Genomic DNA, 23,411 nt, shown 5'->3' on the forward strand with positions numbered 1-23,411 from the left:
CTGGAAGATATGGATAGGTTGTTTCAGGTCAGTCTGAAGAAGGGTTCAGATCCAAAACACAATCTATCCATGTTCTCTGGAGATGCATAATGATCCGCTGAGTTACTCCAGCACATCATTTTACGGACATGTGATACAGCACCAGTTACTACACAAACCAGAAAGGTGAGATTGTGCAATGAATTATAATTGAGTCATGATTTCCAAACTCCTTTGCTGATAAAGTTATTGCCTTGCTATAGAATCCCATTCCTGTAGAAGATGGAAATTCCTTTTCTATTGTCATTTTTGATTTAGTTTGCCATTGACCACAATCCAGGCTATTAAACTTAATCTGCGACTGTTAAATTTCCTTATTTCAGGCACCATTGCATGGAGTTCAGTGCAATGTAGTGTTAAGAACATCAAACATTTTCCCAGGATGAAGATATGAAATACTAAATGGCTTTAACGTGTGGGAAAATTGAGAGGTGCGAGGCCAATTTATTTTGTTAGAGAGCAGTAGATGGCTGGAACGCACTGCCTGGAGAGGCGATGGAAGCAGATACACAGAACATTACAGCACAGGAACACACCCTTTGGCGCACAATGTCTGTGCCGAGTATGGTGCCAAGTTAAACTAATAATCTCTGCCTGCACATGAACCATATCTCTCCATTCCCTGCCCCTTGAAAAGCAACTTCAAGAACTTCTAAATCCAAGAAACATCAGCTGGATTCCACTTTATTGTCATGCTGATATTTCACCTTTTAGGAAACACTGCTGACAGCAACAAGAGGGACCAAAAGAAACATTTTATTAATAATATTGTTCCAATAGGTTTCAGGTTTGTGGGAAATATATAATTTATAAGAGAAATTGGGAAACAGCAAATGGCGTCAAGTTCAGCAAAAGCAAGCAATGATGTCGAATTACAGATGCACTGACAGATTTTCCAATCTACAAAGTACACATTGTGTAAAAACAAAGCCTTATTATTTAAAGTCTCTTGATCAGATAATACAAGGAAATCAATTTAAAAATAGTATCTAGGACAGCTAACCACCTCAAATTCAGATATGATAGAATTAAGATGGTGTTGTAGACAAGTTTAACATTTATAAAAGGGTAAAGGCTCAAATTTATAGACAAAAGTAACAGAAATGTCTAGTTATATTGAAAACAAGACTGAGATACCTACAACATTTCTGTAAGGTTTAGGAAATGTGACATTACTGTTTTAAAGGTGCATTCAACCATTACTAAAATATATCCAAAATATGCATATACTCCATTGAAAATCGGATTAGCAGCTCCAAGAGATGTTCCTCTATGAAGACAAGTTGCTGCCTTATTAATCTGGTTAAAGATGAGAAGTGCTATAAGCTAACACTAGATCAACACTTGGTCTGAATCCAAAATGCTACTCAGGCTAACTGGGCCATTTAGGAGTTGGAATTGAAAACAACAAAACTGGGCCGAACATTGGTGCAGTAGTTATTGCTGTTTCTTCATCTCCAGGGACCCAGGTTTGATCCTGACCTCTGGTGCCAACTGTGGCATTTACACGTTCTCCATGACTGCATTTGTTTCTGTCAGGTGCTCAGGTTTCCACTCATATCCCAAAGGTGTGTGTGTGTGTGTGTGTGGTTTAACAAGCCAGTGGAAATTTACCCCTTGTTGCAGACTAGTGGAAAACGATGTGTAAGAGAGAAAATTGCAGGGTTGAAGATAAGGGATGGTCTGCTGGGAGCTGGCATGGACCTGATGGGTCAAATAGCCTCTTTCTGCATTGTAATAAAAATGCAAGCCATCTGGCTTACATCTGAGGTTTTCCTCATTGGATAACTATTGTTGATTTCCAGATTTTCCCTTCTGGTTGTTCAATTCTTAGATCGTTGGACTGCGAATTGGAACATGTTCAAGCCTATTACTTAACATCTGTAAATCAACCATAAAAATCAGATAGCAACATTTTGTATACAACACAACAGTTTGTTTTTGCATCCAGAAAATAAAAAGTCTGCAAATTTCAGAACATTGTTTATTTTATGCAGTGACTAATTCCCAAGGGGAGTTCCTTGCAGAAATTCCCATGTAACATTTATATGTGAATGGATTGTTTATATTTGGCAGGTAAGGTTGGTATTTTATTAAATACAACTTCCTTTTTTCGGAATGTAAAGCAGATTGAAAACAGTAATGTTATACAAAAACATTTTAGTGGCATTTTAAAAATTAAATCACAGTGGATAATAAAAAAAATGTTCCAATGATCACCTGTAATCTTGCTCCCTCTATTTGCTATTCTGTCTGATCAAAGTTTTGAACACTTGTTCAAGATTCTTTTATTGACAGACTATCATCAATGGGGCACCAATTGCAAAAGAAAACCAAAGATCTTAGAACAAATTACTGGAACCTGCTCATTTTTAATGAGATATTCAATACAACAAATAACAAAATTTCTTCTACTTCATGCTTATTTGGGGAAATAAAACATAAACACCACCAAAAAGGTGTTATTTTCAGGAGCTTGAATAGAATCTTCATGTTCACTTACCAATTTAAAAAAATCCAATGCATAGTCCTATGCTCAGATTTAATATAAGTAAATTGCCATGGTAAAGAATATACAAAAACCCAAGTATCACCGAAAACTGGAGACGTCAAACCAAAGAAAACAAAGCATATTATACACCGCTGGTGCATAAAACCATCTCCAGAATCCAGAACTGCAATGGGGCAAGAGTTCAAATTTAAAGCAACTCCTATATAGTTATATATTTCATAGACACCTCTTCTTCTGGCTCTGAGACACGTTGGGTTTACATTCACATTTACTGAGGCATTGAATTTCCTCTTTCATTGAAATATGAACAAATGGTAGTGAGAGTCAGTAAAAATGGAATTGTATGAAAGAAAAAGCTCAAATCAGTGTTATTTCAAAGGAAGTCACCTTCCTATTTCGGAAATAAAAGCTATAAGCTCCTTGAGTGCATTGAAAGTTTAATATCAATATACTTGACAAAAAAAAACCTCTTGCAGAAAATCACTTCTGATTGTTGCAAAGAACAACTCTAGTTGAGACTTGATACTTCCTGCTTGTTTGCTCTTAAAAAGCGTGCATTTTTCAGCACACACATCTATAACTAAAAGCACACCACTAACTATCCATCCTTTCAAAATCTAAACGTGTGGGGGGGAAAAAGGCTTAGTTGATCAATTGTGGTAATTTGGCACAGCCCCGATACTTTATTCTCCAAAGTTGCCCTAATTCCCAAATTGGAACTGTGACTGTACCTTCATTTAAAAAAAAAAAGGAAGATCATAAAGGAGCTCGATATATATATATATATATATATTTATATATATACACACACACACACTAAAAAATGTGTTAAAATTATTTCCAATATTGGCCAATTTTCTTTCATCACTGAAAGTGATCTAGTACAAACACATTGTCCAACATTTGTACATTTTCATAATTCCTAGTAACCACTATTATACTTCACAATCTATATTTTAAAACACAAATAGCAGCTGTTTAAAGCAACAGATTATTCAAACCCTGTGTACAATGAGTGTTAAAAATACAAACCGCACTGGATGATTACTGTTCGCTTGATCGTCATTTGCTGTTTATGTGACACAGCATATAATTATAAATGTTTAGATTTAAAAGGTAAATTAAAACTGCATATATATACACACGCACACACACACACACATCTGTGCACCGAATCCGCAATAGACATAGGACATCATTCTGCAGTTATTTATTTTAAATAAACTCAGATTTATAAGTTTTCCATTTTTTTCTTCAGTTGAGCATTTTCCCTCACTTCATCAAAAGTATAACTCTTTACAACTATGCCATTCTTGAAAACAGTGTGCAGTAGATCCTGTGAAAATATAAACATTCAAGTCATGCTCAATTACAAACAATCCAGAAAATAACAATGCACCCAGTGTGGATCAGCTAAAATTTAGGATCAGAGTGTCAGATTGCGATTGACCACATGCCGAAAGTTTGACAACTTTATTCATGTTTTTTTTAAAAAATGCCCTACCCAATTGTGCAATTGCTGATAAAAGCAGAGGTACTGTGATACTGCGACCTGGCAACTTGAGGCACATTGCAGAAACATGCCCTTCGGTCTACTGAATCCATGATGTTCACCAATCACTTGTACACTAGTTTTATGATCACTCGCACACTAGTTTTATTGTACACACTAGGGATCATTTACAGAAGCCAATTCACCTACAAACTCTAATTTCTTTGAAATTTGCAAGGAAACCGGAGCCGTCAGCGAAAGCCCATCCAGTCACGAGGAAAACGTATAAACTCCGTAGACAGCACCCGCGTTCAGGGTTGAACGTGTATCTCTGCCGCTGTAAGGCAGCAGCTCTACTGTTGCGCTACAGTGCCGCCTAACTCACACACTTGCTCCATACTTTTATCACTCACACACTAATCTCTTTCCCAAGCATCCCCACTTTCTCCCACTAAATTAGTTTAACACTAATAGTTAACAAAATAAAATGTCCGATTTAATAATTATTAACTGACCTAGCAGCAATTGCCTTTTGCACAACAATTCCAAATCCCTAATATCTTTCACAAGTGCAAGCATATTTTCACTCGCAAAACGCATGGCTCTGAATTGGCCTTCCAAATCAATGGCATAGCTGCCGCCTTGCAACGCCAGAGACCCCGTTCGATCCCGACTAAGTGTGCTGTCTGTATGGAGCTTGTATGTTCTCCAAGTGACCATGTGGATTATCCTGGGGTGCTCTGGTTTCCACCCACACTCAAGACGTACAGGTTCAAAGTCAAAGTCAAAGTAGCCTTTATTGTCATTCAGACCTTGCGGTCTGAACGAAATTTTGTTGCCTTGCAGTCCTACATATAGTACAAAATGACAAAAACACACAATAAACACAAATTAACATCCACCACAGTGAGTTCACCAGGCTCCTCCTCACTGTGATGGAAGGCAAAAGTCTTAAGTCTTTGTCTCATCCCTTTATTCTCCCTCTGCGCCGAGGCGATCCAGGCTTCAGATGTTGTGACCCCGCCGGGCGATGGTAAGTAATGTCAGTCCCGCGGCTGAATCCGAGCTCCGCGAACGGGCCGGTTCAACTCCGCGGCCCGGGGTGGTCGAAGCTGCGGCCTTCCAGTCCAGCGGACGCAGCTGTGGTTGCGGGAGCTCCGGAGAACAGGTCCGCAACCTGTGACCTGTGAGCTCCCGACACTGGGGCCGCGGTCAGGTCGGGTGGCCGCTGCCACGGGAACACTGCCCCAGCTCCGAGGCCGGGTCGCCGCTGCCGCTGCCCCAGCTCCGAGGCCGGGTCGCCGCTGCCGCTGCCCCAGCTCCGAGGCTGGGTGGCCGCTGCCGCTGCCCCAACTCCGAGGCTGGGTCTCCGCAGCTGCCCCAGCTCCGCGGCCGCCAGCTCCGCTATTAGGCCTCGGCGGAGACGGAGACGGGGGATACGACAAGAAAAGTCGCACCCCCCCCCCCCCCCCCCGAAGGAAGAGACCAAAAACATGTTTCTCCCCCCCACCCACATACATACACAACCTAATAAACCAAAGATGAACTAAAACAGGACAAAAGAACAACAACAAAAAAAAAAAAACAGACGGGCTGCAGGCGAGCCGCAGCTGCTAAGGCAGCGCCGCCATCATTACATGTAGGTTAATTGGCTTTGGTAAAAAGTGTACATTGTCCCTAGTGTGCAGTGTGTGCTAGTGTAATGGAGATTGCTGGTCGGTGTGGACTCGTTGGGCCCTTTTCCGGGCTGTATCTCTAAGCTAAACAAGCATGAGTATTAACGCACGGTCATTTTACAGAAATGAGATGAGAAAGCCACAAGCAGGCCATTCTGTCCTTTGAGCCAGCACCGCCATTCAGTGTGATCATGGTTGATCATTCCTGCCTTCTCCCCATATCCCCCGACTCCACTATTTTTAAGAGCCCTATCTAGCTCTCCCTTGAAAGCATCTAGAGAACCTGCCTCCACCACTCTCTGAGGCAGAGAATTCCACAGACTCACCATTCTCTGTGAGAAAAAGTGTTTCCTCGTCTCCGTTCTAAATGGCTCACTCCTTATTCTTAAACTGTGGCCCCTGGTTCTGGACTACCCCAACATCGGGAACATGTTTCCTGCCTCTAGCGTGTCCAAACCCTTAACAATGTTCCAATGAGATACCCTCTCATCCTTCTAAACTCCAGAGTGCACAAGCCCAGCTGCTCCAATTTCTCAGCATATGACAGTCCCGCCATCCCAGGAATTAACCTTGTAATTTTGTAATACTAAGGAATGGTTCTTAATTAATACTGCAGTTAATAACCTGTTCTGTGTGTTCGGCAATGTGGAAAATAAACATGCAAAGTTACTTACAGGACCATTTGGTTCCAGTTCACCTTTACCCTCTTCAAGTGTGACAAAATCTCCTGAAGCATTGCAGTGCAAAGACAGACGCCCCTTCTTGGATCGCTTGTTTGGATCCATAACCGGATCCTTGTAAACATTTACCTAAATACAAGAATGATTTGCTTAGAGGCGTATTGCCTTCATCTTAATTAATTCAGCAGTTAAGAATTTTTACTTAAGTATCTGTCCAACAAGTAACTTTTTTTTTTAACATTAAGGTAAAAAAATCTGCAAGGTTTGACATTTCTAACCGAAATGCACGAATTAAAAGAATCTAGCATCACCAATCTCCATTCACACCAAAGACTAAAAAAAAAAATCAAACTTAGCGGGAGAAAAAAAACAAACACTTAGCGACAGAAAACAACATACGGCACCCTCCATAATGTTTGGGATAAAATTGGTTTTCCAATTGTCGATGTCGATTTCACATTTCTTCGTGCTGGCTTTTAAGGCGTCTTTGAATCTCTTCTTTTGTCCGCCTCTTTTACGTTTGCCTTCTTTAAGCTGGGAGTAGAAGATTGGTAGACGCTCGTCTTCCATCCGAACAACTTGACCGACCCATCTAAATTGGTTCTTGATGACGAAGCTAGATGTTTTTGCTTCATTCAGCACGCTGACGTTGGTTCTTCTGTCTTCCCAGCTGATATTCAAGCTGCTTCGGACATCGTTGATGAAACTTTTCAAGTATTTTCAGATGGCGTTGGTATGTTGTCCAGGTGTCTGATGCATACAAGAGAGTTGGAATCACCACTGCCTTGTACACTAACATTCTGGTGTCTGTTCAGATGTCACGATTTTGGAAGACTCTCGTTCGATTAAATTACAGCTGTGTTTATGCATAGTTCCTCCCCCCCCCCCCCCACCCACCCCACCCCCCACATTTCAGGGCACCACATGGCTTCACAGGTCTTTGTAATTGCTCAGGTGTGTTTAATTGCCTTCTTAATGCAGGTATAAGATAGCTCTCAGCATCTGAGGACAATGATCCCAAACATCCTCCTAAAGCAACAAAGGAGTTTTTCCAAAGCTAAAAATTGGTCAATTCTTGAGTGGCCAAGACAATCACCCGAACTGAACCCAATTGAGCATGACTTTTATATGCTGAAGAGAAAACTGAAGGGGACTAGCCCCCAAAGCATAAGCTAAAGATGGCTGAAATGTAGGCCTCACCAGAGAAGACACCCAGCAACTGGTGATGTCCATGAATCGCAGACTTCAAGCAGTCATCGCATGCAAAGGATATGCAACAAAATACTAAACATGACTACTTTCATTTACATGGCATTGCTGTGTCCCAAACATTATGGTGCCCTGAAATGGGGGGGGACTATGTAGAAACACTTCTGTAATTTCTACATGGCGAAACCAAAATGTATAAAAATGTCCTTTATTAAAATCTGACAGTGTGCACTTTAACCATATGCGATTTTTTCTATTACAAATCTCAAATTTGGAGTACAGAGGCAAATAAATAAATGGGTCTTTGTCCCAAACATTATGGAGGGCATTGTACATCCTATAACATTATCAGACATCACTGTGATGCAATGCAATTAATTAGAATTACTGCAAATAAGTATTAAAGCCTCCTTAGCAAGGAATAAAGCAATTAGATTACCAATATACTGGTCGCATTTCTTCTCAGTTAATGTGCTGCTAGATAATTTGCTTAGCATAATCACCTCAAATCAGACTGCCCGTATACCATTGAAAAAAAATACAAATTGGAAATATACTTATTAATTGCTGCTATAAAAATATTCTGAGCACAAGGAGATGTGAAGCAAGTTTTTTTCCCCTACACAGAGTGGTGGTGCCTGAAACGCAGAGGCAGAGACGATGAAGGTGTTGAGGTATTTAAATACCACGTGGATATAGAAACAGAGAAAATAGGTTCAGAAGTAAGCTATTCGACCTTTTGAGCCAGCACCGTCATTCAATATGACTATGGCTGATCATCCAAAATCAGTACCCCATTCCTGCTTTCTCCCCATACTCCTCGATTCCTTTAACCCAGAGCTATCTAACTTTCTTGAAAACATCCATTGAATTGGCCTCCACTGCCTGCTCTGTGGCAGAGAATTCTAGATTCACAAATCTGAGTGAAAAGGTTTTTCCTCAATTCAGTCCTAAATGGCATACCCCTTATTCTTAAAGTGTGACCCCTGGTTTTGGACTCTCCCAATCCAGCATCTAGCCTATCCAATCCCTTAACAATTCTATATGTTTCTATAAGATACCCTCTCATCCTTCTAAATTCCAGTGAATGCAAGCCCAGTCGACCCATTCTTTCATCATATGTCAGGCTTGCCAAACGGGAATTAACCTGGTAAACCTACTGCTGCACTCACTCAATAGCAATAATGTCCTTCCTCAAATTAGATAACCAAATCGGCACACAATACTCCAGGTGCAGTCGCACCAGGGCCCTGTACAACTGCAGTGGGACCTCCTTGCTCCGAAACACAAATCCTCTCGCAATGAAGGCCAACATGCCATTAGCTTTCTTCACTGCCTGCTGTACCTGCATGCTTACTTTCAGTGACTGATGTACAAGGACACCCAGATCTCGTTGCACCTCATCTTTTCCTAATCCGACACCATTCAGATAATAATCTGAATGCATACGAGATTAGTTTATTTTGGCATCATGTTGGGATTGGACATTTTGAGACAACGTCTCTATGTTGAGAATGGCAAGAATGATTACATTGCTAGATCACTAGTCAAGACTGCTGAGACAATGACCAAGGACATTTTCAAATCCCAGCATGGCAGCAGCTGAATTTTAAATTTGGCTGATTAACAAAAATCAAAAATGAAGAGCCAGAATAAATAATCGTCACCTTCACAAATACCAATGCCTTGAAACCCCATTTGCTTCACTTTATTAGGAAATTAAGGAAATTTGTAATTCTTATGTGGTTTGGTCTGCGCTCAACTCAAGGCACTGCAATATGGCCTTGGAAAACAAGAGCGATACATGAAGGACAATAAATGCCAGTCTTCCTGGCATGGCATCGCCAGTAGATGATGAAATGAATTTTTTACAGACATGAACTCACTTGCCACTTATTAAATCTATACTATTCAGAAGGTTTTTGAGCAGCAGTTACCAATTAATTACTTGGCGGGGACATGGAAATAAATTTTGAACATTACTTTGTTTCCAGAAAAGGACAGCATTGTCCTTTTCAATATCTTCCAATTAACTTTTGACTATCCATGCAATTTTCTAATATGACAGTGAACTGAGAATATTTAGTTGCAGACAGCTATTAATGGGTTAAAATAAATTATCACTCTACTGGTTTGGAACTCCCCAAAAGAATGTTACTTTTGCCATCAGTATATAAATTGCCTGCTACATTTATCCAAGATTTCAGTCCATAAATATATTTTTTAATGTATTCTCTTTGAAGAGGAATATTAAATTAATCTTCCTCCAACCTCATCTATTGCATCCGCTGATCTAGCTGTCAACTGCTCTACATTGGTGAGACCAAGCGCAGGCTTGGCAATCGCTTCGCCCAACACCTCCACACAGTTTGCATTAACCAACCCGATTTCCCGGTGGCTCAGCACTTCGACTCTCACTCCCACTCCATATCCGACCTTTCTGCCCTGGGCCTCCTCCATGGCCAGAGTGAGTCGCACCGCAAAGTGGAGGAACAGCACCTCATATTTTGCATGGGTAGTTTACACCCCAGCGGCATGAACAATGACCTCCAATTTCAGGTAGTCTTTGCTTTCTCCCACCTTCCCAGCTCCCCCACAGCCCACTGTCTCCGCCTCTCCCTTTCTTCTTCCCACCCCCCCACCCCCACATCAGTCTGAAGAAGGGTCTCGACCCAAAACGTCACCTATTCCTTCGCTCCATAGATGCTGCCTCACCCGCTGAGTTTATCCAGCATTTTTGTCTACCTTAGATTTTTCCAGCATCTGCAGTTCTTTCTTAAATTGAACAGTGATCTTAGATTTCAACAGATGAGAAAACGAATAGATTTTAATCTTCTGTGAGATATTCTATGATCCTAATTATACAGTTTTAAGATAGTTCAACTTAAATATGAAATTAAATCCAAAATTTAATACTGCACTGTATAAGTGGACATAATGAATAACCACCCTGCATTTAAAACCCTGTTTACCAGATTCGCTTCATGATCAGTTATTTTTTAACTATTCAAACAAGCCAAACACGTGGATATCAAGCCCAAATTAATTTCTCTACCCAGATATTAAAAAAAGTTCACAGAACCTACTAAACGGTTTCAAATACTATCCAACAACTTTATAAAACATACCCCAAGGCCATTGGTCACCACATAACTGCACTTGAAGGAACAATTCAAAAGATCTCTTGTCATCTTCTGCAGCAAAGCTCCACCAGATCCAAAGGCAATGTTTTCAATGCTCCATTTATGCTCCTTCATTCCTTGTACAATCTAAAAAACAAAGCATGCTTCTGTTAATCCACTTACATATGGTGCAGTACAATACATTAGACATATTTAGCTCATTTTAAAAGTAGATGTATCCACCTGTTAGAACTTCATTACGAAAACTCCAATAATACAATTCACATTTTTTGCCACAGAGAATGTGCTCATTAAAATATAGGTATGTAAATGATGCATATATCCCTAATAATAAAATGGGCCACTTTCTACACAGCCATTAGCACTGGCCCCTATGTCCTGCACAAGCTCCAACCCCCAATGCTAAAAACAGAAATAAAATATGTTGTGACATACTCAAGAGATCAGGCAGCATGTGTGGAGACACAAGGTGAAATATTAACCATGTTAAAACAGCAGAGAAGGGATAAGAATGGTGAGAACAAAAGGATGAAAGCCAGTGTGAAGAAGGGTTCTGTCCTGAAACATCACCTATCTATGTTCCCCAGGGATGCTGCCTGACCCACTGAGTTACTCCAGCACTTTGTCTCTTTCGCAGGATGAAAGCTAAACTTGCCACTTGACAAATGCTGCTCGGGGTGAAGGTTTGTTAAATGATTGGTAATTTGTTAGTAGAAGATGCAGTTATGGCAAGGTGAGCAGACAGAGGTGAGGGAAAAGCGATGGCAGGTGTTGAATATAACGGGTGAAAACCTGAATTGAGAATGCTGCAAGTAAGGTCGGCATCTGCCGAGAGAAAAAATGATTTGATGTTGATCTGACAGTATGGACAGTGTCCAGGAGAGGCTAGTTTACAGATTTAAAAAAAAAAAAAAAAAAAAAAAAAAGTCTTGAAGGTTGTAACACATTTCAGTCTTCAAGACTCAATTAGATTTTTTTCTAATTTTCGATGCAAGACAAAGGGTGTTGGACTCAGACACTGAGCCTCCTCAGCCCCACCCTGGGTAGAGAATTGCAAAGATTCATTATCCACTGTGTGGAGGAATTTATTTTCAAATCTTTCCTAAACAGCCAAAATCTTATCTTAACACTATGACCCTCAATTCTTGATTTCCCAACCAGAGGAAACTTCAACTCCATGACTATTCAGTCTCGTCCCTGAAGAAAGTTGAAAATTTCAATCAGATCTCCCACATTCTTCAAAGCTTCAGGGGAGCCAAGGTCAAATCCTTTAACCTCTACATATGACAAACTCACCCTACCAAGGATAAATATGATGCACTCTCTATTGTAAATGCATCCTTCCTTATCAGGGAGACGTGACTGGTCAGTGTTATTGATACAGCATCACCAAGACTCTGTTACAAGTCTCTTCCTTTGTGCACACATCCGCTTGCGATGAAGATCAACATGCTATTAATTCAACCAGCAATTAGAAAGGCAATGGTACGATGCAGTCCCCTCCACATTGCAGAAACTAAAATCTGAGAGAGTGACCACAGCAGAATATCTCCTTTCAGTCCATAAGAGTGACCTCGAGCTTCTAGTTCCCCATCGTTTTAATTCTCCATCCCATTCCCATGCTGGCTTTATTCTTTCAAATATGCTCATCTGAAGCTCGAGGAACAACATCATCATCTTCTGTCTGTATAGGATTGGAATTCAATATTAAACTCCACAACAGGGTCAAAATTGATCACTTCTGATGCAAGGCAATCTCGAACAGGAATTCAATTTTCTCTCCTTCGATCCTGCTTGATTTGGTGAGCATTTTCGGCACCTGCGTGCACAACCTCCCAGTTCCACCTTTATTTGCTTCTTTTTCCTTCTCTATATTTGCTCATCTGCCATTAGTTACACCTCCTCCACATTGATCAGCTATAGTTAAAAAGCCTTCACCACACTTTTGGACTGCACAGCATGGGGTCATTTTGATTCTCTTGGTCCATTTTCTTACCTCCTATTAAGCCTTCCTTAAAACCAACTCCAACCAAGTTGAGTTCACTAACCTCAAAATTATCTGGTTTGATACATATTTGAGCAGTTATATCAATTAAACATGTTGTTAATGAAGGAAGATAGACAAAAGTACGGAGTGATTAGTTTTCTGGGCTGTTCATTATTACTTCTTGTAAAGTGTTGATATCCACGCCATCTCCTTGAATGATCCTTAAGAACGGTGGAAGTACTTTATAACCTTGAGAATTTTCTGTTGGTGGGAATTTCCTTCCAAGAATCTCAAGAACCTGATGAAACAATTAAGATTTTGATAACTCAACAGATAACAATCAAAAGATCAATTATTCAACAAATCACATCAATGGTATGAATGCTTGTTTGAAAATTAGACACTAGTATTGAGATGCAATTAAACTTCAGAAAAAACCTACGGTTCAAACAATTCAACTCAAAACTGACCCTAATGGTCGTTTATTTTGAGAGAGCTCAGAATAGTTAATTTTGGAAATAGGAAATTAGTCAATTCTGCAGTTGGTTGATTTTACATATCTTCATCCCTTTCAATATCTTCACATTGACTCTGCCGCAATGCAAAAGAATCCTTTCAGCACGGACTCTGAGTATTTTGCTGAATACAACTCTCAAGTCCAACATTCCTTTTAGCTCACTCATCCCCGCCAGTCGATTCTTTATCAGCAAGTTCCACCCAAACTAATTGGTATTATATCCTTGCACAGAAACTTTTCATGCAAAACTTAAATCTGGACTTTAAGCATCCAGCTCCAATATCCACTCGAAAAATCAAATCGATACGATAGTTAGTACAACAGAATCTGCTCTTACTGGCCTCCAAAAATCATGTTAATTTTAAATTCCAATTTTGTTCCACAATTTAGTTACTTTCAAACATTTCTGCAGTTATTCAGTATTATCTCCTTGAAAATAGAGTTCATATCTGTGGATTTCAAAATCAAACACGAGGCTGCCATCTATCTGCATTTAATATTACTCATCTCTAGTCTCGTGCATCACCCTTGACAAGACTTGCTCTGATATTTTGGTCGCACCCTCTGATCTCAAAGGAAGGGTACGCCTCCAAAGTCATTTTGCATTTCCTCCTCAAACGCATGGACTATTCAAACATTCAAGTACTTTTCTTTTCATTCTTAAATCACACATTAATTACTTGTGATCGAAGCATTTCCCAGAATAGAACAATCAGATTATCATCTAGTTTCACCTTTGAGTTCTCCCACCTTAAACTGGAATGCAAGCATTGTTACTCATGAGAGAAAAATCTCACGTTTTGTAGGTGCAAGGTTCAGGTTTACTTTATTTTTCAACTTCAGACCATATGTAAGAGCTGTCTGTTTACAGTAAGTAAGATAGGAATTTCCAGGCAATTAGAACTAACCAAACAGCAAGTAGAACCATATCAGTGCAAGTCTAATAAAATTCTTACAAAGACTAAACATCCAGCATGAAAACAGGCTCTCCAGCCCACTGAGTCCACACCGACCATCACAATAGTTCTATGTATCCCACTTTCTTATCCACTCCCCACATTAGGAGCAATTTACAGAGGCCGATTAACCTACAAACCCACATGTCTTTGGGATGCGAGGAGAAACAGGAGCACCCAGAGGAAACTCATGCGGTCACAAGGAGATGTGCAAACAGGCAGATCCCGAGGTCTGGATTGAACCTGGGTCGCTGGCACTGTGATACAACAGTTCAACCAGCTGCGGCTCCGTTGCACCACTGTTTAAACAATCTGATGGTCTGGAATTTAGCTCACTCATTAGTCCAGGAATGAGCTAGAATGTAAGCAGGACAGGTGTCCAAAGCTGGTGTTTAGAATGTGGCTGCAGCCAGGATCCAGTGTATGGGCCAGGTATGTACTAGTATTGGGGTCTGGAGCGTCAGGGATCAGGAACATGGATATGTTTGTGACTGGTACCTGGGTCCAGGGCACTTATGTAATTCTCGCTCCCTTTAAATTCACCAGGCACTCTGGAAAATTTATTAAATTACTTTTAACAAACAGAAAGCGAAATAAAAGTATTCACATACTAGGAGTAACATCCAATAGTTTAGAAAATCTGCCAAAATCCTAACAGTGCCAGAATTTTTGCGTTTAAATTGTTTTTCTTACTCAGACTTGAGATACAAAGTGGAAACAAGCCCACCGAGACCACACCGACCAGTGATCACCTCGTACACTAGCACTATCCTACATACTAGGGTTAAATTATAATTTACAGAAGCCAATTAACTTACAAACCTGTAAATCTTTGGAGTGTGGGAAGAAACCAGAGCACCCGGGGAAATCCCACACAGGTCACAGGGGGAATGTACAAACTCCGTACAGACAGCACCCAGTCGGGATGATACAAGAGTCTGTCGCTGTAAGGCAGCAACTGTACGACTGCGTCACTGTGCCGCCCACGCATATTTTACCATTTTAGTTCCAATGCAGATGTATTCAAGGTGTGTTTTTCATACTTCTGATGTGTGCTTTATTTTAGCAACATATTTTTGTTATAGTTAATCGAAACATAAATACCATTAAACTAGGAACTAAGAAGAGAAACAAGTTACCTGTAAAACCGTTTCAAGTGGATTTCCCGAATCTGGCCGAATAATGAGCGGAGCATCAGCACTCCTTCCTTCTATCAAATGTCTTAAGTCCTCACCCCAGATTTTTTCACAAGCGTTATATATATCATAACTGTCACTGACAATTGATACAGGCACTGTAGAAAACGTCTTCATTATGTGTTCAAAGGCATCTTTTTCGCGGTCTTTTCCCCATGCTGTAATTGTACTATTCATAGAAAGGAAATACAGAAACTATTCAAGAAGCAACCAAAATGATAGACAACTGTGAACAGATAAGGTTAAAGAACTTATAGCTAAATGACATTTTGTTACGACATGCAAGGGGAAAACCCCCCCCCCCCAAAATGGACAATATTCAGTATTGGCTTTAGAATACCAAATTAAAAAGTAATTGTTGAATAACAAGCAATTCTGACCAAAATTTGGCCTTTCCTGAAGTTCAATATTCACTTGGTTTTATGAGAATTTGGTTAAAAGGGAAATCTCAAAATTATAATAAATGAAATATATATTTAAGGATGTTGGCATTAACAGCTATTTTCGGGTACATGGTTTGATTCAGCTGGTAATAGTCATTCAGTCAGAAGGTATTGCATTCAAGCCCTACTCCAGAGACTTGACACTCCTGTGTAATGAGGGTGCCACCTTTTAAAAAAAAATGAGATGTCATGTTATTCTCATTCAATTTCATTTAAAATTGACCGCTTTATGCTCTCTCAGCTGAACACAAAAATCATATGTTATTTCTGCCTCAATTCAACATTGCTTGTGGATTAGTTGGTCAATATCACACTGCTGTTGTATTTATCACTGGGCATGGATTGTCTACTATATTTTCTGCACTGTGACTGTCGTTCACAAATACCTCACTGTTTGCAAACCATTTAAAGACATCTTGAATGCATCAAAAAGGTGCAATATAAAAGTCTTCTTTTAAGCTCTTCAGAACATATGCAAGAGAGTGAGCCAATGCTATATACAACATATATCAAAGCAAAAAGTGAACGTGTCAGAACTTTACTAAATAAATTGACAGAACTTTCAATAAAACACAAATTATAAAGTGTGGTCAAAACAAGGTATTGTTAAGACTGATGCCATATCTGAACTCTATTTAAAAAGGAAAATGAATATTACTACAACAATATTCTCATTTCAAAGGACAGAATTAACAACTCATCTCTACTCCGAGATTTCCAAATAGCAAAACTTAGTCTGACAAGAATGAAAGTTTAATATTGATCTACAAATGCAAATTTAAAATCTATTAAAATGAGATTTGGCGAGACTACAAGTATTCTTTCAAGATTCAAATAACGAGTTGATAATCACAAATATTATCATTTAATTCAACATAGGATGGTGTTAGGTTTCATCATCTTTCCCCACATAATAAGCAGATAGAGTTAAGTATCAAATACTTTGCAAAATCCCCTTCACAACACATTATAAAACACTATTTGGAAGCAAGCTGGAAGCACTGCTCAAAAATGTTTTTAAGTTCAATTAACATATGCCTACCTATGTTCAGCTGCTGGCACTGAAAAGCCTGGCACGGAGTCTTTTGTTCCATAATATTTCTTGATTACGGTGATTCCTGCAACTGTGTCAGTTCCTTTGAAGTTTACTAAATGAGAAGATGCCCCAATACCTGCCGTCTGAAAGGAGAACTTCTATTGTGATACCAGGTCAAACATACTGAAGCATGCAAAATATAAACTTTGTTTTAGAACGTACTTAAAGTGGGAAACATTTCAGGTTCAAAGGAACCTGTGTTCTTGGCAAGCCGTCACTGAACATCAATGCCGATGCAACAACTAAAGCAGTATGTTGCCCTTTATCGCAAGAGAATACAACAGGAAAGATGCTGTAATATTTTGTTTGGCCTAAGTGAGCCCATACCTGGAGTACCAATTTTGGACTTATTACCAACAAAAGGACATTGCTGCATTGCTTCAATGACAACTAAGATTCAGCAAAATTATTTCTGGGATTGTGGGTCTGTGATACAAATATTAATAGGAGTATACTAAGCCTATTTTCTGGAATAAAGAATAAGCAGCAAATGGAATGTAAAAAATTATTTGAGGCCAAACATGGTAGATCCAAGGGACATAAATCCATTCCCAAGTATCTTGGATTATAGTTTAAAAAGCAAGATAAAGGACACAGTGATCAACATCAGGAAGCAACATGGTACACATAGCCAGAGCTGCCAAGTTCTGTCACAGTATTTCAGTATTCTCGTACCTGAAAATCAGTATTTTTACCCAGTGCCATTTTGCTGAAAAAAATGTTTTTTTTATGTGCGGTCATACTCATGTGTGGGCAGTGGGTAGGTGCTATAGACCTGCACGGGAAGGTAGACGCTCCCGCCCCCATGAGTCTCGGGCAGATGGGGCTTGTCAGCCTGGGAAGGCAGTCCATCTGGGAGAGGGAAAACTCTGATTTAAAACCTCCACTGCCTTGTGGTCATATCCAGCCATGGAAAATGCTCCAGGAGTAAACTTCAAGAAAATCCGGAGTCAGTGCCCCTAGGGCAGTTCGTCGTTATCCACAACCTTGCTCTGACAGCTCATACGACAGCGCTGGTGCCAAACTGTAACGGCCCTGCTGTTCCTTTGGATCGATCAGCGACGTGGAGAAGGGGGACATGCTGCATGGGCAACAGCCTATCCTCCATATGACAACACCCAGGCTTGCATCCGACCAACAACTAGGATGCATCACCCATGGTCAGTCATGAACGAGGGGACCTACGATGATCATACTCATGTAAGAGTACAAGAATGCATAACTTCGCTACCAATTGACATGTCTTCTATGCACCTTACTTGACAGTGCATTCATTGCCATCTCTTTGTACGCTTCTGTTTGAATGGCTGCCTCCTGCTTTCAGCACCAGATGGGGGAGGGAGATTTAAGGATGTTGGCAATAACAGCTATTTCCAAGAAACTGATCCCATCATGTTTCTACTTATAGTAAGAACCCATGACTAAGCCATATTTTGGCTCCAGCCCAGTGCAGTAGTAACGTTTAAAAGATGATCAAATATTCAAAGGAAATATGGTAGGCTGCTCTGGAAGGTTAGATCGCATGGGATCCAAGGAGAAATAGTGGAATGGACAGCAAATTGACTCCATGGAAGGAAGGGTGATGGTGGAAGGTTGATTCTCGGACTGGAGGCCTGTGTCTAGTGATGTGCCTCAGGGTTCGGTGGGGGACCCATTACTGTTTGTCATCTACATCAATGATTTGGATGAGAACATACAGGGCAAAATTAGCAAGTTTGCTGATGATACAAAAGTGAGTGGTTTTGCAGATAGTGAAGATGGTTGTGAAAGATTGCAGCAGGATCTGGATCGATTGGCCAGGTGGGCTAAGGAATGGTTGATGAAATTTAATACAGAGAGGTGTGAGGTGTTGCATTTTGGGATGTTTAACAAGGGCAGGACCTACACAGTAAATAGTAGGCCTCTGGGGAGTGTTGTTGAGCAGAGGGATCTAGGAATGCAGGTGCATGGTTCCTTGACGACAGCAGGTAGATAAGGCTTTTGGCACATTGGCCTTCATCAGTCAGAGTATTGAGTATAGAAGTTGGGAGGTCATGTTTAAGTTGTATAAGACGTTGGTGAGACCGCATTTAGAATATTGTCTTCAGTTCTGGGCACCATGTTATAGGAAACATATTGTCAAGCTTGAAAGGGTTCAGAAAGGATTTATGACGATGTTGTCAGGACTAGAGGGTGTGAGCTATAGGGAGAGGTTGAGTAGGCTGGGTCTCTATTCCTTGGAGCACAGGGGTGATTTTATAGAGGTGTATAAAATCATGAGAGGAATAGATCGGGTAGATGCACAGAATCTCTTGCCCAGAGTAGGGGAATCGAGGACCAGAGGACATAGGTTCAAGATGAAGGGAAAAGATTTGATAAGAATCCGAGGGATAACTTTATCACACAAAGGGTAGTGGGTGTATGGAACAAGCTGCCAGAGGAGTTGTTGAGGCTGGGACTATCCCATCATTTAAGAAACAGTTAGACAGGTGTATGTATAGGACGGGTTTGGAGGGATATGGACCAAGCACAGGCAGGTGGGACGAGTGTAGCTGGGACATGTTGGCCTGTGTGGGCGACTTGGGCCGAAGGGCCTGTTTCCACACTGTATCAGTCTACGACTATGAAAGACTGCCTCATTATGGGAATCAGCAGGCAACTGGGATCAGTTAGAAATACCAACTTAAAGTAAATGCATTAAATGTCTACCGTTGGTATATTATTCTACAAATTCAAGTCACCACAATTCACTCTTTGGTTAAAAAAAAAAGAACAAAGTTTTTGCAAACTGAACCTCAAATACTTTGTTAATCTGGCCGATTTCTTAGACAAGCCTTTGATTATTCAGATCAAATTCCTTGAAAAATATTCTTACCTCTTGAGAGGAAACTCCTCGATAGCCAAAATCATGAAGTTTGTACTCCAGTCCATTTAAATTACCAGCAGTCTGCATTAAATACTTGGCCAAAATTTTCTTCTGCTCTCTGGAATTGGTAGCCACGGAAATTGGATACCATGTTTGAACAAGACATGTCTAGAAACCAAGGGGAAATTGCAAGTTCACTGCTCCCAAAAGACAATGTTTTGCGTGCCGACAAAATACAGAACAATGAACAAAAATCTGGGAGCCTGAATGTGGTGCAAGTATTTTTCACTCTTATAAAGTAATAAATAAACTGCAGACATACCTCAACCCAATTAGTTAGCCAATAACACTCTGGATCGGTATTCTCAACAGTAAAGAGAACATTCCCCCGAGGAATAACACTTCCTTCAGGAACAGCCTTTATTTCTATTGGAAGGTGACCATCATGTTTCTATAATGGAGAATCAAAATCCAAATACAACAAGGTTTCAGCATTTTTGAAATACAATCCAAACTTAACACATTATTTTAATGCACTGAATTTTTTTATGAAAACATTCTGAAACATGCTTTTTAAAAAAAATAAGCCAAATACAATTGCTCCATCAGCAACATTCTGTTCACTGGTTTCCAGGGGGCAAACAATCAAAATGCTTCGGTTAAAGTTTGAAAATTTGCCATTACAAGAAGTGAAAATAGAAAAGTGGTTAAAAACTTTCAGCTACTTCATTGAATTATCAATTTTGATAGTTACAGTAAATTGTTAATGACCAAATTGTCATTCTTAGCTCCCATTAAAACATAAACCTGGCACAATTGGTGTTCTCTGCGGCCACTATCGTTTTCTTTGGAAGCCAATCCCTTTCCGCTCTCAAACAAAAAACAGACATATGTACTGCCAAACTTTGCAACACCCTCAATAGCCCTTTACAATGATGTTAAACTATTGTTTCCCAATTCAAAAATATATTCTTATTGTCACAGAAAGTTCAGCATGTCTCAAATACGACATCGATCATCAAGTCAAGTCAAGTTTATTTGTCACATACACATACGAGATGTGAAGTGAAATGAAAGTGGCAATGCTCGCGGACTTTTGTGCAAAAAGACAAACAACCAAACAAACTATAAACACACATATTCTTTTACATAATAAATAATGGAAGGAAAAACGTTCAGTAGAGTTAGTCCCTGGTGAGATAGGCGTTTACAGACCGAATGGCCTCTGGGAAGAAACTCCTTCTCAACCTCTCCGTTCTCACCGCATGGCAACGGAGGCGTTTGCCTGACCGTAGCAGCTGGAACAGTCCGTTGCAGGGGTGGAAGGGGTCTCTCATGATATTGTTGGCTCTGGAGTTGCACCTCCTGATGTATAGTTCCTGCAGGGGGGCAAGTGAAGTTCCCATAGTGCGTTCGGCCGAACGCACTACTCTCTGCAGAGCCTTCTTGTCCTTGGCAGAGCAATTCCCAAACCAGATGGTAATATTTCCGGACAAGATGCTTTCCACCGCCGCTGTGTAGAAGCACTGGAGGATCCTCGGAGACACTCTGAATTTCCTCAATTGCCTGAGGTGGTAAAGGCGCTGCCTTGCCTTACTCACGAGTGCTGACGTGTGATGCCCATGTCATATCCTCGGAGATGTGGACTCCCAGATATTTTAAACAGTTCACCCTATCCACAGGATCCCCATTTATCCTCAATGGAGTATACGTCCTCGGATGATGTGCCCTCCTAAAGTCCATGATCAGCTCCTTCGTTTTTTTGATGTTCAAGAGGAGGCTGTTATCCTGGCACCAGTACTAGATCAGCCACCTCCTCCCGGTAGGCCTTCTCGTCATTGTCTGAGATCAGGCCCACCACCACAGTGTCATCAGCAAACTTAATTATTGAGTTGGAGCTGAACCTAACCTGAACCTGACCCCTCCTCCCCCATATACACGTTTGTACATCAAAAGAACTAACATGGGTGTGTTCACTAAGGATTTTTAAAACTTATATTTGGAAAGTCGATTGATTAAAAAATGATGGCACAGAGGCACCTTGGATTGTGCACACAAACCATTGAAAGTTAACATGCAGATACCACGAGCAATTAGATAGGCATATAGTGTGTTGGCTTTTATTATTGATGAAGCTGAATTTTAGTTAAAATATAAGAAGATATTAAATTGGCTTCTGGGCTAGCTTACAGCTTATATTTAGTCTCAAATTAGGCTTGCCTTAGGTTGCGGGTGTGTGGGATAATAAATACCATAACATTGTCTCCCAAGTGACAAGCAGAGAAGAGCTAGATCTCTTTGAAGTAAGATGCCGTAAACAAAGTGGCCAATGTTATGGGGGAGGAGGCGAGAAAGGAAGAGAGAAACAGCTAGTCATATCTGTGAAGTAAGATGCCATAAACCAAATGGCCAATGTTTATGAGGGACCAAATGACAGAGAGGAAGCAGCGAAAGAGCTAGGGTGATCTCTGTGAAGATAAAATGGCCTTATCCAAATAGCCAATGTTTATGAAGGACGAGAAAAGAACCAGGGAAGTAGAAAGATAAAATGTCGTAAACCAAATGGCCAATGTTATCTTGTACTATGTAAACAAAAGGCCTTTGATGTGATGCATTCTGTGGAAACCTTTTCCTGTACCTCTGACCATGACTAATGTCTGAAATGTGCTAAGGGGACAAAAAAACCCTATTTAAGGCAATGTAATTCTGTTGTTCAGTGTGGTGGACGGAGGACGGTCAAGTGTCTGTAATGGTCACTTGACTGGAGTTCTCCCTCCCTTCCATCGGCCGATAATAAGTAAAGTTGTGAACTGGTCTACCAAACAGTTTGTGTGGTGTCTGTTTATTAAGAAGCGAACCTGGTTTAGTAGTTATAAAAGTAGCTTTTTCATTGGCGTAGTTATGCAGGCCTCGCTGGGACCACATCAACAGCTGACTGTGCAAGAGGTTGCAGAGGTTGCCGGGATTGGAAGGGAGATAACTGAGCTCTATCGGCCCCCTTGTAAGTCCGACTCCCTAGAAACTCCCGGGAACGTCTGTGATCCTTCGTCAGACATTGAATTGGTTCCCTGCCGAGGTTCTTAGAAACAGACAAAGGTAAGACCAGTTGGGCTTTATATGGTTTTTTTTTAAGAAGGGATTGTGTATGTATTTTTAAGACAGAATTGTGTATGTATTTTTAAGAAGGAATTGTGTATATTTTTAAGAAGGACTTGAGTGGTTTCTCTGTCTATCTCTCTTTGTTTTCTTTTTTTTCTCTCTCTCTACTAAGGGCTCATCGGCCTCGTTGAGACATCCGTGATTTGTCGGGTTGAATGGGGGTTGAGGTTTGCGTCTGGCTTATTGAGACATCCGAAGAGTTGTCGGATTGAGAAATAAGTGGCGTTGTATATTAAAGAGTTAAGAAGTCTGCCAGGTTGAGAAACGGGGGTCCCGGATAGCAGGTCTGCTTCGTTGAGACACTTGGGGCTTATTTTAAGAGTTAAGGAGTCTGCCAGGTTGAGAAACGGGGGTCACGGATAGCGGGTCTGCTTCGTTGAGACACTTGGGGCTTATTTTAAGGGATAAAACGTCTGCCAGGTTGAGAAACGGGGGTCCCGGTTAGCGAGTCGGCTTCGTTG

At 40.5% G+C, this 23,411-nt stretch overlaps 1 protein-coding gene across 1 annotated transcript in view; it reads right to left on the reverse strand.

Moving 5' to 3' along the window:
• Positions 1 to 777: 777 nt before the first annotated feature.
• nampt (nicotinamide phosphoribosyltransferase) overlaps positions 778 to 23,411 on the reverse strand; it is a 44,347-nt gene continuing 21,713 nt past the window's right edge. Inside the window, exons 4-11 of the mRNA XM_033037662.1 lie at positions 20,114 to 20,242; positions 19,801 to 19,959; positions 16,893 to 17,029; positions 15,351 to 15,576; positions 12,917 to 13,036; positions 10,737 to 10,877; positions 6,394 to 6,528; positions 778 to 3,887 (exon numbers count right to left, since the gene is read on the reverse strand). Of these exons, the coding sequence (XP_032893553.1) occupies positions 3,783 to 3,887; positions 6,394 to 6,528; positions 10,737 to 10,877; positions 12,917 to 13,036; positions 15,351 to 15,576; positions 16,893 to 17,029; positions 19,801 to 19,959; positions 20,114 to 20,242 (1,152 nt within the window). The 3' untranslated portion in view covers positions 778 to 3,782. The remainder of the gene's footprint in view (positions 3,888 to 6,393; positions 6,529 to 10,736; positions 10,878 to 12,916; positions 13,037 to 15,350; positions 15,577 to 16,892; positions 17,030 to 19,800; positions 19,960 to 20,113; positions 20,243 to 23,411) is intronic.

Source organism: Amblyraja radiata, chromosome 19 (assembly GCF_010909765.2).
Source record: "Amblyraja radiata isolate CabotCenter1 chromosome 19, sAmbRad1.1.pri, whole genome shotgun sequence".
Taxonomy (NCBI): domain Eukaryota; kingdom Metazoa; phylum Chordata; class Chondrichthyes; order Rajiformes; family Rajidae; genus Amblyraja; species Amblyraja radiata.